At 40.8% G+C, this 15992-nt stretch overlaps 1 protein-coding gene across 3 annotated transcripts in view; it reads right to left on the bottom strand.

Annotated features, from left to right (window-relative positions):
• ripor3 (RIPOR family member 3) overlaps positions 1-15992 on the bottom strand; it is a 114429-nt gene that overhangs the window by 82007 nt on the left and 16430 nt on the right. For all 3 annotated transcript variants that reach the window (XM_053683590.1, XM_053683592.1, XM_053683591.1), the window contains exons 8-10: positions 14957-15020; positions 14824-14867; positions 1199-1324 (exon numbers count right to left, since the gene is read on the bottom strand). In XM_053683590.1, coding sequence (XP_053539565.1) covers positions 1199-1324; positions 14824-14867; positions 14957-15020 — 234 coding nt within the window. The remainder of the gene's footprint in view (positions 1-1198; positions 1325-14823; positions 14868-14956; positions 15021-15992) is intronic.

The following is a 15992-nucleotide window of genomic DNA, read 5'->3' as shown; positions in this document are numbered from 1 at the left end:
GAAAACATCTTAACATGTTTTATTGGGGCATATTTATTACCAACAACTCCACAAGCACTCTGGACCACTAAATTGTCCAAGGTGTGAAGGTAAAAGTTCTGTAGGACCCATTTTGTATTATCTGCAGGTAGTTGTAAGACTGTAAAATAATATATACAGTAGGATTGTGAGATTTTATTATGCTTAAACCATATTACACTGCCACAATATCCAGTGATGTTTTTGCCGATTATATTATATTACCAGGCCTGCCAACCAGACCTGACCTGCTCCTCAATTTAACATCGGAGTACACTAGTGCAAGGTATCACTCAAAAATATTCCAAATGTATAGTCTTTTTCTCCCCAAGAAAATGGGAGACACATGAATCTGGTATATTATAAGCAAGCATTTTGATCTCTCCAATATTAACTAACACTAGCTGGAAGCCTCAACCTCTTCAACCCAATCTCAGGTGCACTCAACTTATTATATCATGATAACTTGAGTTCATTAATGTGAAATAATGTCTATCACTGTATGTTCGATTCAACTAACATTAGACAAGTATATATTTAATATCTGTTAACTATATATATTAGGGGTGTCACCACAAAATTTCAGGCAATAATAATCAAAAACTGCTCTTTCACCTTTCAGCAGAAAAAAAGATAAATTAAAATTTAGACCAAAAATAAATAAATAAACCTATAGCATCATGTGTCAAATCTAACACTTTACAAATAACTTTAATGGCAGTGATTACAGCCAATTTGTAAAAGTATTTTATCAGAATCATTTTTCAAATACACCATCCAGCTGAGTTTTTGCTATTGCCGCAGTTCCTGAATGCACAACTGATAATATTATCATGCCCTCCCCTGCTGTCCTTAAACCTGAAATAGTGGAAGTGCTTGTTTTCCTGTCTTTTTTAGGCTTTCAGTGTTGGATGTTTAAATGATGTTTATTGTGGTATTTTAAAATGGAAAACTGCATGCAGGGGGAAAAAAAATCAATATCACAAAAATACAAATACCCTAAATCCTTTTCATAGTTTATCATTTAATCAGAAGCTGCAGTACCCTGTCTCTCACATAGTTTCTCCAGTTATGTAATACCTGATGCAGCCATCATTAATGAATAAAAAGGGTTTTGTCATCATGACCTTCAGAGGAGGTTCTGTTTGAACAGGTGTGTGTGTGGGTGCATGTCACTCACCTTGATCTCAAAACTCTCATGGATATGAGGGAGGAAAACCATTTCCTCTTCATCCCACAGCTGTTTGTCATCAGTCTGGATCCGCCCTCTGATTCTCCATCGCTGTCGTCCCAGCCGGATTAACACCTACATAGTAAGAGTGGTTTGGTTTGTGTATGTGTGTATCAACTATAGTTTATCTGGCTAAATGATTCTATAACATTATTCCACCAGGATAAGGTCTAAAGCTAGTATTTACCTCAAAAATATATGTGGCAAAGGTATTAACACCTCTAAATAAGATTTTAAATAAATGCAAGCATATTACCATTCATTATCAAAGTACATTATTTTTCATTTGTTCTCAGTCTCAGCAAACTCACTGGATATAAATATGATTTTAGAAAATCCCTTAGCCCTCTGGAAAGAATAAAGACTTTTTTTTTTTTAACACAAAAGAGACGGATGGTTATTTGGCCTGCACAAATTTGGTAATGGATATTAAAAATAACTACATATGCAGTTAAAATACCTTTACATAACAATTACAAAACAGAAAGGTTCATATGTATGAAACAGTTGGACATTTGCCTGAAAATGCAAACATAATAATTTAATTGAGCACACTGTCCCCCACACAGTAAGGAGGATGATGAAGGATTGCACCACTTTCATAAAAACAAGCTATTTGAAAGGTTTGCAAGAAAGACAACCTTCCTGAAAGCATCTCACAAAATAAGGAGCCTGAACTTCACCAAATGTCATTAGAACTACATCTGGCATCATCTTGTGTGGCCCGATAAAACCAAAATTAAACTTGGTACTGAATCCTGCTAAGGATATTCATTCATGCCAAAGAACAAAGAACAAGATTGATTCCATAGAAGAACATACTTATCAAGATTTGTGATTAATGCTCATAAAACTTAATAAGTATTATTGGCAGAGGGGGCGAGGTCCAGTGTCAGCTGCAGCTGGAGAGGGTTCGGGTTGAACCGGCAGGTAATGTATGATGATTCTCTCCTGTGTCTTGTTACCACCAGTCCACTTATGTGTGTTTATTTGTGCTTTAGGTAACTGTGCTGTAACCAGAGACAGAGAGAGAGTGAATGATCGAACTGGCAAAGAGTGCAAAACACACAGAAGAACCTGAACAGATCGAAAGCCACAAGTTCATGATGGACACTTTTCAGTTGGTTTGTTCATTTCATGAAGTTTATTTAAATGTACTGAAAAGCACAGTATGAATAAATGAAAGACTGGAGCTCTGCTAGAAAACTGCCTGCCTCCTGAGTCTTCCTCCAAACCCTCACACATTGGGTTCTACAATACAGTGGTGCCAAAACCCAGGATTTCTGAAGACTGAGAGAGTGCCATGGAAGCCTCCCTGCTTGGCAAGATCATAAAGTCCCTCTCCAGCCTCCACCAAAATCAACAACAAATGCTTCTCAACCTGTGCAAAAAGCAGCAGCGGCATTTCAAAGCCTGCATACAGGATCATGCCAAGAGTTGGCGAACACTCCAGAAGCTGCTGGAGCCCACCACATCTCCAGCTATGTCCCGTGTCACTATTTCACCCCTGATGCTCACCAAGATGACCTCCAATGACAATCCAGAGGCCTTCTTCGAGCTTTTCCAGCATGCGACAGATGTGTGGTCAGAGGAGAAATACGCTCTCTGACTCCTCCACTTTCTATAGAGGAAAGGCCAGCTTGCCACCCACCAGCTGCTGTCACAGATGCAGCTGGAGTATTCCAACATCTAGAGAGCAGTCCTGCAGTGGGTAAGTTTTTGTGTGGACTTTAGGAGATGTTTCAACACCTCATGGACAGAATGCACAATGCATTTGCTGCTGCTTGTTTAGATGGCATAATTAAGCATAAGTAATGGCATACGTAATGATTGGCAGTGGCATTTACAACAACTGAGGGCTGTCCTGAAATCCTTGAGATGGGCGGGACTCACAGCAAATCCAAAGAAGTGTGCAATTGGACAGGTGGAAATATGGTATTTGGACTTCCTCTTGGCCCATGGGCTGGTGCATCCCCAAATCGATAAGACAGCACTGATTGTTGCATGCCTTAGACCAAAGACCAAAAAGGTGAGGCAGTTCCTGAGGAGGGCTGACTTTTATCTGAGGTTTGTACATAATTTTTTGGACATCACCAGCCTGATGACTGACTTTACTAAAACCTCTGGTACTACCTACTGGGGCACTCATTTACTTTCTGTTCCAATCACGCCTCTCTCCAGTGCCTCCACCACACGAAGGATGCCAACACATGGATCATTCATTGGTATATGGCACTTCAGCCATTCAAATTGAATGTGGTCTACATGCCTGGTGCACAGATGATAGTGGTGGATTACCTCCACTATCAGGGGTCAGGGATGGAAGGGGGTGTCATGAGCTGCAGGCTCCCAGGCCTGAGTTGGGTGGTGATGATATGTGGCAGTGGGGCATGGTCAAGAGTCCCCTGCAGACAGAGAGGACGTGGGTTGAACCAGCAGTTAACACATGATGATTTTCACCTGTGTCTTTTGTTACTGCCAGTCTACTTATGCATGTTTCTTTGTGCTTTCAGCGATGGCTCGACCGGAGAATGTAAACTGGCAGAGTGTGCAACGCACAAAAAAAGAGAAACACACACACACCCACACACTTAGAAGTATGAACTTGAATAGAGCAAAAGTTCTTGATGGACCCTTTTCAGTTGATTTGTTTTTTTGACTTTTTTTTTTAATTGGTTTGAGTTTTTGTAAGTGCACTGAAAAGTGCTGTGTGAATAAACACAAGTGCGGAGCTCTGCTTGAATTCCACCTGTCTCCCAAATCTTTCTCCGCCCCCTCACACACTGGGTTCTACAGTAAGAAATGATTAAAAATTTACCAAATTTTGCTGAAAGCTATTTGGCTGAAGGCAGCCATGATTTTGAAGTAACCCAATAGAAATTAAAATCCAGTTAGAGATAAGCAGACAAATTCAGTACACCAAACTTCAGCTCAACCATGCTTTCAGTTAATAAAAACAGTTAATGAAAAACTCCACTCCTGTCTACATTCACATCCCAAACTTTGCAGACCTCCTCATAACATTGGCATAAAGATGTCTTTTAAATTTTGTGCAGCTCCAAACAACTGAGAAACAGTTATTATTAGGTTATTTTTAAGACAAGCCAATCTTAGGACTAGTTTGCAAAAGGAGGTTTTACATTTTATGCAAATTGTCACAAATTTTTGTAGGTGGAGCTAAATGTTTCAAGAGTTTGTTTTGTATAGATTGAGCAAAACAATTAAACTAAAAAATTAAATGTAACTGTACTCTTTACCTTCCAAGAGATATTGTTGGTTTTGTGTGCTTGAATAGCACCCCAATGGCTAATTTGAGTGAGATTGCATCAGAACCTACCACTAAAGTTTTGTGATGATTGTCATGGTTTCCCCTTTAAGCAGCGCGCTGGAGAGCATGTGGGCGCACGTGCACGGGCAAGGTGTGCGAGCACCTGCTTTTCGTTTGTCGACAATTGTGACATTTTGTAAATTGGACACGTGCGTTTTTGTTATGTTTCAGTTATGTCTCCTCCCTGTTCTGTCATTGGCTGTTATTTCACGTGTATCTAGATTGGTGTCAGCCATCAGCAATTAACATGCTGATTATGTTTGCATATATACCGCGCGTCTCCCAGCACATGGTGCGGAATATTAGATTAAAATAGACACGAGTCTACAAGTTAGATTAGATAAGAAACTTAGATTAGTTTAGTTTAGTTTCCTTACCATAGTTAACCACAGTCATAGTCTTAGTTATTTTGTCCATGTCATGTTCCATGTTTAGATTAGTGCATTTAGTCCATGCTGGTTTCTCCGCTCCCAGTCCCTCGCTATAGTTTATGTTTCTTGTTTTGTATATCGACCCTGTTTTCTGTGACCACGACATAGTTTCCTGCCTTGCTCCGTTTATGCCTGTTTGCAGATCGCCTGACCTTCTGCATGTTTTTGGATTATGGTTCTGATCACGATTTGGATTTACCTGCTTGTCTCTCTCTTTAATAAAACTGTTTCTACTGCATTTGCATCTGTCTTTATCTTTGTTATGTCTCGAGATGTTACAGAATATTCCGCCTCTACATGGATGCAGCAGGAAGACAGGGGAGACATCACGCTATCATGGAAATAGCAGGACAGTACCTTATCGGGAACCGCTCGGATTACTGGCCGCATTTCTTGTCCATGCAGTTCCCTCAAAGGTACGCCGTCGAACTTCCGCCGGAGATTGTGGTACCCGCTGGAGTTCCTCTTCAGCTGCCAGGAATATTTCTGCAGCCTGGCGTATCCCAAGCCTACTAAGAGACAGTGGATAGGGTTCTTAGTGTCCTGGTTTTGCGGTCCGGCCCGTGACTGGGTGGAGGAGCTGGTGAGCACTGGGTCCTCTGCCCTCCATGATGTCATGATGGCAACCTGGCAACTTGGCAACCTGAAGTGTCACTGAGGAAGCAGCACCCTTCGAGCTAACGCTATTGCATTAATTTCTTCTAATCTCTATACTTTAAAATTATTTACCTTACGTTATACAAATATAACTGACACTACTTTAGATAAAACAATCGTAACGTTGCGCTGTCGCAAATTTGATCTGTTTTTTTTTTTTTTTTTACAAACATCCGCGACTAGCTTGTAGCACGTAGCCCGCTAGCATCACCTACCGCTAGCCTTGTTTACGTTTCACATTTCTCACTTACCGCTGTTCTGTTTAAAAACAAAAAAACAAATATGTCTGCTGTCTCTCCGGTTTTGAGTGCAGATGAGGACTCGCTCGAGCTTCACATGGTGCGGCTGGAACTGGAGGATGTGGAGAAGCAGATCCGCGGCCTACTCGACAAGCAGGCCCAGCTGCTGGAGCGACAAACTGCGCTGGAAACATCTTGTGCCTCTGCCCACATATCCAAGGTAAGCACACAGCGTGGTATTTCCACTCCCAGCCCCTCTACGCCGTGTGTTTCTCTGTGCAGGGACCGTGCACCTAGGACTTTCCCAGCCGTGGTCTCCGTCACGCCGGCGCCAACACACCTCGGGCCTTGGGTGAACCAGCGGCGAAAGGCGCGGGCTGGACCCTCTCCACCTCCGGTGTTCGAGATTCCAACCAGGAACCGCTTCGCCCCTCTCCGCCAGACCAGACCCAACGCTGTGATCGTCGGGGACTCCATTGTGCGGAACGTCCGTGTAGCCTAATCTAAAGGTAAGGTGCGCACACACTGTTTTTCTGGTGCTTGTGTCCTTGATGTCGCTGCGCAGGTATCCGGGATCCTGAAGAAGGACGAGCGCATTGGAGCGGTTGTGCTGCACGCGGGGACGAACAACACCAGGCTGCGGCAGACGGAGGTTCTGAAGAGGGACTTCTCCAACCTGATCGAGACGGTACGAGGCAGATCACCCACCGCGAAGATCATCGTCTCTGGACCTCTTCCCACATACAGACGTGGAGCAGAAAAGTTCAGTAGACTTCTAGCATTAAATGATTGGTTAGTCTCTTGGTGTAATGAGCAGAATCTGGTGTTTGTCAATAACTGGAATCTGTTCTGGGAGCGTCCTAGGTTGTTTCGTCCTGATGGCCTGCACCCCAGCAGCCTTGGAGCGGAACTGCTTTCAGACAACATTTCCAAGGCGCTACACTCCAAGTGACTGCCTACCGTAAGTACATCTTCCAATAAGAACATTTAGTATAATCAACGTTCAATTAAAAATCCGGCAAAGGTAATACATACTATAGAGACTGTGTCTGTTCCCCGAGCTATACAAATATATAGAAAATCTCGTAAAGTCTATCTTCGTAACCTAATTAACATAAAATTAAATCATATTGAATGCACAGCCAGCACTTTTGATCTGAGGCTAGGACTGTTAAACATTAGATCTCTTGCGTCTAAGGCTCTTATTGTTAACGACATCATTACTGATCAGGAATGTAATTTAATGTGTTTAACAGAAACTTGGATTAAACCAAACGAGTACATAGCATTAAATGAAGCCAGTCCTCCTGGATACAGTTATGTACATCAGCCTCGTTCAACTGGTAGAGGAGGAGGTGTTGGACTCATCCATAGTAAAAATCTAGTCGTCACACAAAAACCTAAGCATAAATTTAATTCTTTTGAAATTCTTTATACCAGTATAAGTTATGTAGCCACAAAAAATAAGTCAATTCCTCTAATTATTATTTACAGACCCCCAGGGCTATATACTGAATTTCTTAGTGAATTTGCAGACTTTGTCTCAAACCTGGTTGTGTCTGTAGATAAAGCATTAATCGTCGGAGACTTTAATATTCATTTTGATAACCTGGGAGACCCTCTAAGATTAGCGGTTGTGTCCATCTTAGATTCAGTAGGGATTAATCAGAACGTAATCGGGCCTACTCATAATGGTGGTCACACTCTTGACCTCATACTAACATACGGACTAAGTATAGAAAATATTATCATTTTTCCGCAGTCTGAAGTTGTCTCAGACCATTATCTTATCTCGTTCATAATACGTATTGATCATAATATTTCCACCTCGCCTCGCTACCGCATAAAACGTACCTACACATCAGCTACTGCACCGAGCTTCATAAATAACCTTGCAGAAACATCAATTAGATTTGGATCACCGTCAGATCACACAGAACTCGATCAGGCGACTGAAAGCTTGGAGTCAACACTCCGCTACACGCTAGATAGAGTGGCTCCACTCAAAAGGAAAATAATTAGAGAAAAAAAATTAGCACCCTGGTATAACGATCAAACACGAACCTTAAAACAGACAACTCGACAATGGCGATGCTAGAAAAATCTATTTCTCCACCTTAATAGGAGACAACAAAAACAATTCTAGATTCCTTTTCAACACAGTAGCAAAATTAACTAGGAATAAAACCACTACAGAGAGAAACACTCAATCATTACATAGCAGTGAAGATTTCATGAAATTTTTCATTGATAAGGTTGAAAATATTAGACGTGAAATACAGGCCATTAAATTAAAACCAGACAGTACTGTAACAAACCCATTACATGACAATGTAGCAATATCAAATCAATGCTTAGAATGTTTTGCTCCGCTTAGAGAGACCGAATTAGCTACATTAATCTCTTCAGCCAATTCATCAACTTGCATACTAGATCCCGTACCTACATGTTTGTTTAAACAGATTTGTCCAGGAGTAATTGAACCACTTCTAAATATAATCCATTCTTCCCTAAGCACTGGCTATGTACCTAAATCACTTAAATGAGCAATTATTAAACCCTTGATTAAAAAACCTGATCTTGACCCGTCTCAATTGTCCAACTATAGACCAATATCAAATCTCCCCTTCATCTCTAAGATTTTAGAAAAGGTTGTAGCAAAGCAGTTATGCTCGTACTTAGATAGGAATAACATTCATGAAATGTATCAGTCAGGATTTAGACCTCATCATAGCACAGAGACAGCGTTAGTTAAAGTAGTAAATGACCTTCTACTGACTTACGATCAGGGTTGTGTCTCGCTGCTTGTGTTACTCGACCTTAGTGCAGCTTTTGATACTATAGATCACACTATTCTACTTGATAGATTAGAAAATGTTGTTGGTATTAAGGGAACAGTCCTGTCCTGGCTCAGGTCTTATCTGACCGATCGTTATCAGTTCGTAGATGTAAATGGTGATTTCTCCATGCGTACTGAGGTTACTTTTGGAGTTCCACAGGGTTCTGTTTTAGGCCCACTGCTCTTTACTTTATATATGCTACCCCTAGGTCAAATTATTCGTAAACATGGAATTAGCTTCCACTTTTATGCTGATGATACACAGTTGTATGTTTCAGCGAAGCCAGAGGACAGACAGAAGCTTAGTAAAGTTGAGGATTGTGTAAAGGACATTAGACATTGGATGTTAATTAACTTCCTTCTACTTAATTCTGATAAAACAGAAATACTTTTATTAGGCCCACGTGTAGCTAGAAGTATTCTTTCTGATCACATGGTTACTCTGGATGGTCTTTCTGTCTCATCATGTACAGCAGTTAAAGACCTTGGAGTGATTATTGACTCCAGCCTATCATTTGATGCTCATGTAGATAATATTACTAGGATAGCCTTCTTTCATCTCAGAAATATTTCTAAAATAAGAAACATATTGTCACTACATGATGCGGAAATACTAGTTCATGCATTTGTCACCTCTAGATTAGATTACTGTAATGCCATACTGTCTGGATGTTCCAGTAGGAATATAAATAAGCTCCAGTTAGTCCAGAATGCAGCTGCTAGAGTCCTAAGTAGAACTAGAAGATACGACCATATCACACCGATATTATCAATACTGCATTGGCTCCCAGTAAAATCTCGCATTAATTATAAAATACTTTTATTAACCTATAAAGCACTAAATGGTCTCGTGCCGCGATATCTAAGCGACCTTTTGGTTTTATATGATCCGCCACGCCTACTTAGGTCAAAAGATGCAGGCTATTTGACGGTACCTCGAATAGTGAAGGCTACAGCAGGGGGAAGAGCTTTCTCTTATAGAGCCCCACAGTTATGGAACAGTCTTCCTATTAGTGTTCGGGACTCAGACACAGTCTCAGTGTTTAAGTCTAAGCTTAAAACGTATTTGTTTACTCAAGCCTACCCTGACTAGATTCTGTTCTACTACTTCGCAGTCATAATTATCTTTTTTCTCCCTCTCTCCTTTCGCCGGGCCCCACACGAATTTATGGAGATACTAGAGATCCAGATCCTTTCTGCCTCTGGATGGAGCTCAAATCTTCTTTAATTCCAGACTGCTGGGACTACGGCTGCTCCTAAGGCCATACAGACTTCAGATAAATCCATAATGAACTTTTTCACACTAACTGTTGTTACCCAGATGAGGATGGGTTCCCTTCTAATTCGGGTTCCTCTCAAGGTTTCTTCCTCTTAAAACATCTTAGGGAGTTTTTCCTTGCCACCGTCGCCACTCAGTGGCTTGCTCATAAATTCGCACCTTTAATATTTGTATACCATGTTGATATTTCTGTAAAGCTGCTTTGAGACAATGTCTATTGTAAAAAGCGCTATACAAATAAAATTTAATTGAATTGAATTCAGTTTGCGGAACTTTTTATGGAGGAGTTCACGCAGCCCGGGCAGCTACATGGTCTGGATTTACTGGGGTGGAGAGTCAGTGGACAGCCCCAGGTTGACCTGCCATTTAACCTCTATTACGAGGCGACTGACAGGGCAGCCTCCACAAATCCACTTCAGGTTCCTCCAAGATGCATGACTGAGGGCTGCGGAACAGATACTCAGCTTCAGTGTCCCACATGCAAGAAGCTGGGTCTCCAGGAAGCATTTTTCTGCTCTAAGGAATGCTTCAAGAGCAGCTGGCGTCAGCACAAGCATCAACACAGGAAAGCCCCTGCGGAACTACAGCCAGAGGTCAATGTAGCAACCTCTGTACAAGAGCTCGAACCTGAGACCCATGAGCTGGTCTCACCCGCCGAGCTCCAGCCAAAGGTCAATGTGGCGACCTCCGAGCTCCAGCTTGAGACCCATGAGGAGGTCTCAGCACCTGAGCTCCAGCCAGAGATCCACGTGGCGACCTCCAAGCTCCAACCCGAGACCCACGAAGAGGTCTCAGCACCAGAGCTCCAGCCAGAGGTCGACATGTCAACCTCGGAACCCAAGCTTGAACCTGAGACCCATGAGGTGGTCTCACCCACCGAACTTCAGCCAGAGGACAACGTGGTGACCTCAGAGCTCGAACCTGAGACCCATCAGGTGGGCTCACCTGCCGAGCTCCAGCTAGAGGTCGACGTGGTGACCTCCGAGCTCCAACCTGAGACCCACGAGGGGGTTTCAGCTCCAGAGGTCCACTATAATGCCCAGTTATTGTCCCAGGTGTCTGTTGACACGGACAGCCAAGCTCTGCTCAGGTCCAAGTCTGCTGACCTGACCAACCAAGTTATGCTCACGCCAGAGTCAGTAAATACGTTTAACCAAGTTCTGCTCACACATGAGTTTGCTGAAATGAACAATCAAGCTTTGCTCATGTCCAAGTCTGCTGACATGATCAACCAAGTTATGCTCACGCCCGAATCCGTTGACACAGCCTACCAAGTTCAGCCGGCAGGCTCCACTGAGAACGTCGCTCTGTGTTCTTGTTCCGATGTGGACGTCACTCTGCTTTCCTGCATTGCTGAGTATGTCGCTCTGCCTTCCTGCTATGCCGAGGACGTCGCTCTGCCTTCCTGCTCCACCGAGGACGTCGCTCTGTTTTCCTGTTCCGCCGAGGATGTCGCTCCACTTTCCTGTTCTGCTGAGGACGTCGCTCTGCTTTGCTGTTCTGCTGAGAACTTCGCTCCGCTTTTTTGTTGCACTAAGAATGCTGTGCGGTCTCCTGGTTCAGCTTGGGATATTTTGCCCAGGGGGCCGGGACTGCCAATAGAGATGGATGTTTCATAGCGCTCTGGGAGGAGCGCCCTGCGGGGGGGGTTATGTCACAGTTTCCCCTTTAAGCAGCACGCTGGAGAGCATGTGGGCGTACGTGCACGGGCAAGGTGCGCGAGTACCCGCTTTTCGTTTGTTGACAATCGGGACATTGGGTACATTGGACACGTGCGTTTTTGTTATGTTTCAGTTATGTCTCCTCCCTGTTCTGTCATTGGCTGTTATTTCACGTGTGTCTAGATTGGTGTCAGTCATCAGCAATTAACATGCTGATTATGTTTGCATATATACCTCCCAGCACACGGTGCAGAATATTAGATTAGAATAGATACGAGTCTATATGTTAGATTAGATAAGAAACTTAGATTAGATTAGTTTAGATTCCTTACCATAGTTAACCACAGTCATAGTCTTAGTTATTTTGTCCATGTCATGTTCCATGTTTAGATTAGTGCATTTAGTCCATGCTGGTTTCTCCGCTCCCAGTCCCTCGCTATAGTTTATGTTTCTTGTTTTGTATATTGACCATGTTTTCCGTGACCACGACATAGTTTCCTGTCTTGCCCCGTTTATGCCTGTTTGCCGATCGCCTGACCTTCTGTATGTTTTTGGATTATGGTTCTGATCACGATTTGGATTTACCTGCTTGTCTCTCTCTTTAATAAAACTGTTTCTACTGCACTTGCATCTGTCCTTATCTTCGTTACATCTCGAGACATGACCATGATAGCTCAGTGGCAACACTGTCAAATGCTTGCTTAGATTGATTAATGGCATTCATGTTTTTTAATTAATTAGGTCATCATCAAAAAATTTACAGATTATCACAGATAGCAGCCCAATAACATGTCAGCTCAATTGGATTTACAGGTCCTGAATAAAAGTTAGCTTACCATAGCTCTGCCACTTATGTATGACCACACCCCAAACTTTGCTTATGACCTGAGAATCATGTCCTGTATGAGCAGGGTTGGGAGGATTACTTTAAAAATGTATTCCTTTACAGTTACAAATTACTTCATAAAAAAAAAAATTCAGTAATGTAATCCAAGTTTCATAATATGAAAGTAATGTAATCTGATTTAATGTAATCTGAAAGTAATGTAAACTTTTGGATTAATTCAAGGTCAAACAAAGTCAAGAGAAAAGCAATATGATCTAAAATTATTTTATTTAGAGCTTATTTTAGAGCTTAAAAACTTGATCAATGTTTGGATTTGTTTTAAGAAAATAATAAATAAATGAATAAATAAAAGATCACTGTCCCTGATGTGAGTAACATTACATAACAACAGTTAGGGTGACCATATGCTGGTTTTTCAAAAAGAGGACAACATTTTTTTTCTGGTGTCTTAATAGCGTTCAAAATAGTGTTACTATGAATGCAAATTTTAATCCATTGAAAAAGATGCAGTATTAGCACTATTCGCATCACATAAATACTGTATATATATGTTACTACATTCTTTTGAATGTCCATGGAATAAAATAAAATATTACATTCCCCAAGTGTACCTTCTAATGCCATTATTTACACATTTGAATGACCATGTAATACAAAGCAATGTGATATTAAAATGTGAATTTAAAAATTCCCTTATATGGCTATGGGCATTGTTTCAACTCAGGACAGCTGTTATTTACTGCTATTGTCAAGAAACTGTTTGACGCTGTACACAACAGCACTTCACTTTTTCGCGTTCGCTGAAAGTATGCTAATGGTTGAGAGGCGGGAATTTGGCCAATAGTTGGTGCAAGCCTTTTAGAATCAACCAATTTGTGTGCAAGAAGGTGGGATTTACAGAGAGGGCTTAAAGCAATGCAAATATGTGCACACATGATGCAGTATTAGACCATCATAATGAATAACATCATAATGAAACTAAAGCCAAATCCTGGACGTTTTTCTCAAATTTTTAAATTTGAGAAAAACTTTTTTGCTTTTTTAAGGTCTTAAAAAGAGGACATATGGTCACCCTAACAAAACCATTTCAGAGACCAATTTGCGTTCATTTCTACCAAATTAACTTTGCGCAAAATTTATTTGTGCATGCACCAGAAGGTTGCTCATGTGATTCATGTGAGCCATAACTGGCAAGAGAGAACCATAACTATAATCAAGCCGTATATTCTATAATCAAGTCTATATTCTGTTTTGTCAAAAGATTAATTTATTTGGTTTTAAATGGAAAAAATTTAATCCTGATAGTATTCCGATTTTATCCAAAACGTACCTGTAATCTAATTACTTTGTTTTTTTGAAGTAACTGTAACGGGTTACAGTTACCAGTTTTTTTGCATCCTGATTATGTAATGCCATTACATGTATTCTGTTAATCCCCAAGCCTGTGTATAAGCCTCTAAGGTTTCATGCAAATCCATTCAAGCATGAGTTACAGCTGCTTCAGTGCATTTGGTTCTGCCACAGTAGAATTGATTGACATGTGGTGACCATTCTTTATATATGTCAACATGTTTCTGACAATTATTGAGGATCACACTCTGCTGAGTAGTTTGACACAAAATGTATCAAGATAAGCAAATAAAACTACAACTATTTTGCAAAAGTACACTTTGCAAATGATCATAAATCAGAGTTGGCAGAGTAAAATGGCTCTTGAGGCTTTTTGTTTGGGAGAACCCAAGGAACCTGTGGCAAAAAGATTTTTCTCTTTTTGCAGGACTTACAGTTCATGAGATATGAATCATAATGTAAGATGTTGTGCTATTCCACCACTATCAGGCCTATGTGCCTGAAAAAGTTGGGGGCATACTGTACCTTTTCTCCAAATTTGGTGTTTCTATGACTTATGGTCACTGCTCCTCATACTCTTTTTGTGGAGAATTAGAATAATAATAAAAAGAAGAAAAATCCTAACAAAAACTATAGGGTTCCAATACATTTGCTGCTTGGATCCCAAATATAAAAGATCTCAAGCTTTTTTTTTTGCATTGGAAACATAAATGCGTAAATAAAATTATACAATGCCCCTATATGTATAAACTCAAAATTTAACTTATTGCATATAAAATTTAATAGATTAACTTGTCAGTTTAATAATGGGTGTCAATAATAAACTGTAAATCCCTCCTGCAGACAGTACTGAAGTGTGGTGGGGATACTACACAAGTATTTCTTCCAGGTATAGAAAGTACCATTACTGACAGGAAGAGGTCTATGCAAACCTCATATTTACCTCATACTGATCCCCTGGGCAGAGACGAGCAAAGCCTATCAAACCTGCCAGGAAAAAGCGAAAGATGCACAAAGTGAAAGAATGAAGACAAAGTAAGTAACTTATAGATATAATCATAAACTGGTTATTATACCTTTCATTTTTATTTGTAGCTCTCCCAATAGAATCTCCAACTCCCCTTCAATTGCACACATATCCTATAATCATAAACTGGTTATTAAAATTTGCTATGGCACTGTGCTATCAACTTATAAAGTACTTGCACAACTAATAAAGATCTTGGTAACTATGAAGTAACCACAGGCTGACAGCTAAGCCTGCCTTAACCCTCCTGTTATGGGTTAATTTGACCTATGTCCACATTTGAGATGTCTGAAATACTGGTTAGTCTCTCTTTTTCTCTTTGAAATTTTTTTACTTTTCCTCATTTAGTGTCATTATATGCAAATATTTCTTCGTATGGCTTGTCTCGGACAAGGCATAATAAAGGTTTCCTGTTTTAATCTGTTCTTGGCTGTTTTTTGTGTGTATTAATCTGTGGAAGTCATTTTGACCCATAACATAATGGATGTAACTTTTTTACAACTTAATAGGAGGGTTAATATTTTGTTGCATATCCTTTGCTTGCAATAACTGCATCAAGATTGCATTTTTGTTGCGTTTCCAGGCTTTGTACTGCAACTTTTAGTTGTTTCTTGTACTGTAGCTTTTCAGGGGTTTCTCCCTTCAGTCTCCTCTTCAGGAGGTGAAATGCATGCTCAACTGGTTGAAGATCTGGACTTGGCCAGTCTAAAACCTTCCACTTTTCCCCCTGATGTCTTTAGTTGCATTTGCAGTACTTTTTGGGTCATTGTCTTGCTGCATGATGAAGTGTCTCCCAATTAGATTGGATGCATTTCTCTGTAAAGTGGAAGATTAGACTTCTGAATTCAGTCTGCTGCGACCATCATTAGTTCATCATCAGTAAAGATGAGTGAGCCCATTCGAGAAGCAGCCATGCAAGCCCAAGCCATGACACTACCTCCACCATGCTTGCCTGATGAGGCTGTGTTTTGAATCATGAGCAGATCCATTCTTTCTCCACACTTTGGCCTTTACCTAACTTTGGAAGAGGTTAATCTTGGTTACAGAACTTCTGTGGCTCATCTCTGTATTTCTTTGCAAATTTA

The sequence above is a fragment of the Ictalurus punctatus genome, chromosome 11 (assembly GCF_001660625.3).
Source record: "Ictalurus punctatus breed USDA103 chromosome 11, Coco_2.0, whole genome shotgun sequence".
NCBI classification, from domain to species: domain Eukaryota; kingdom Metazoa; phylum Chordata; class Actinopteri; order Siluriformes; family Ictaluridae; genus Ictalurus; species Ictalurus punctatus.
The sequence above is the reverse complement of the archived record's forward strand: the minus strand, read 5'-3'. Positions and strand labels throughout refer to the sequence as shown.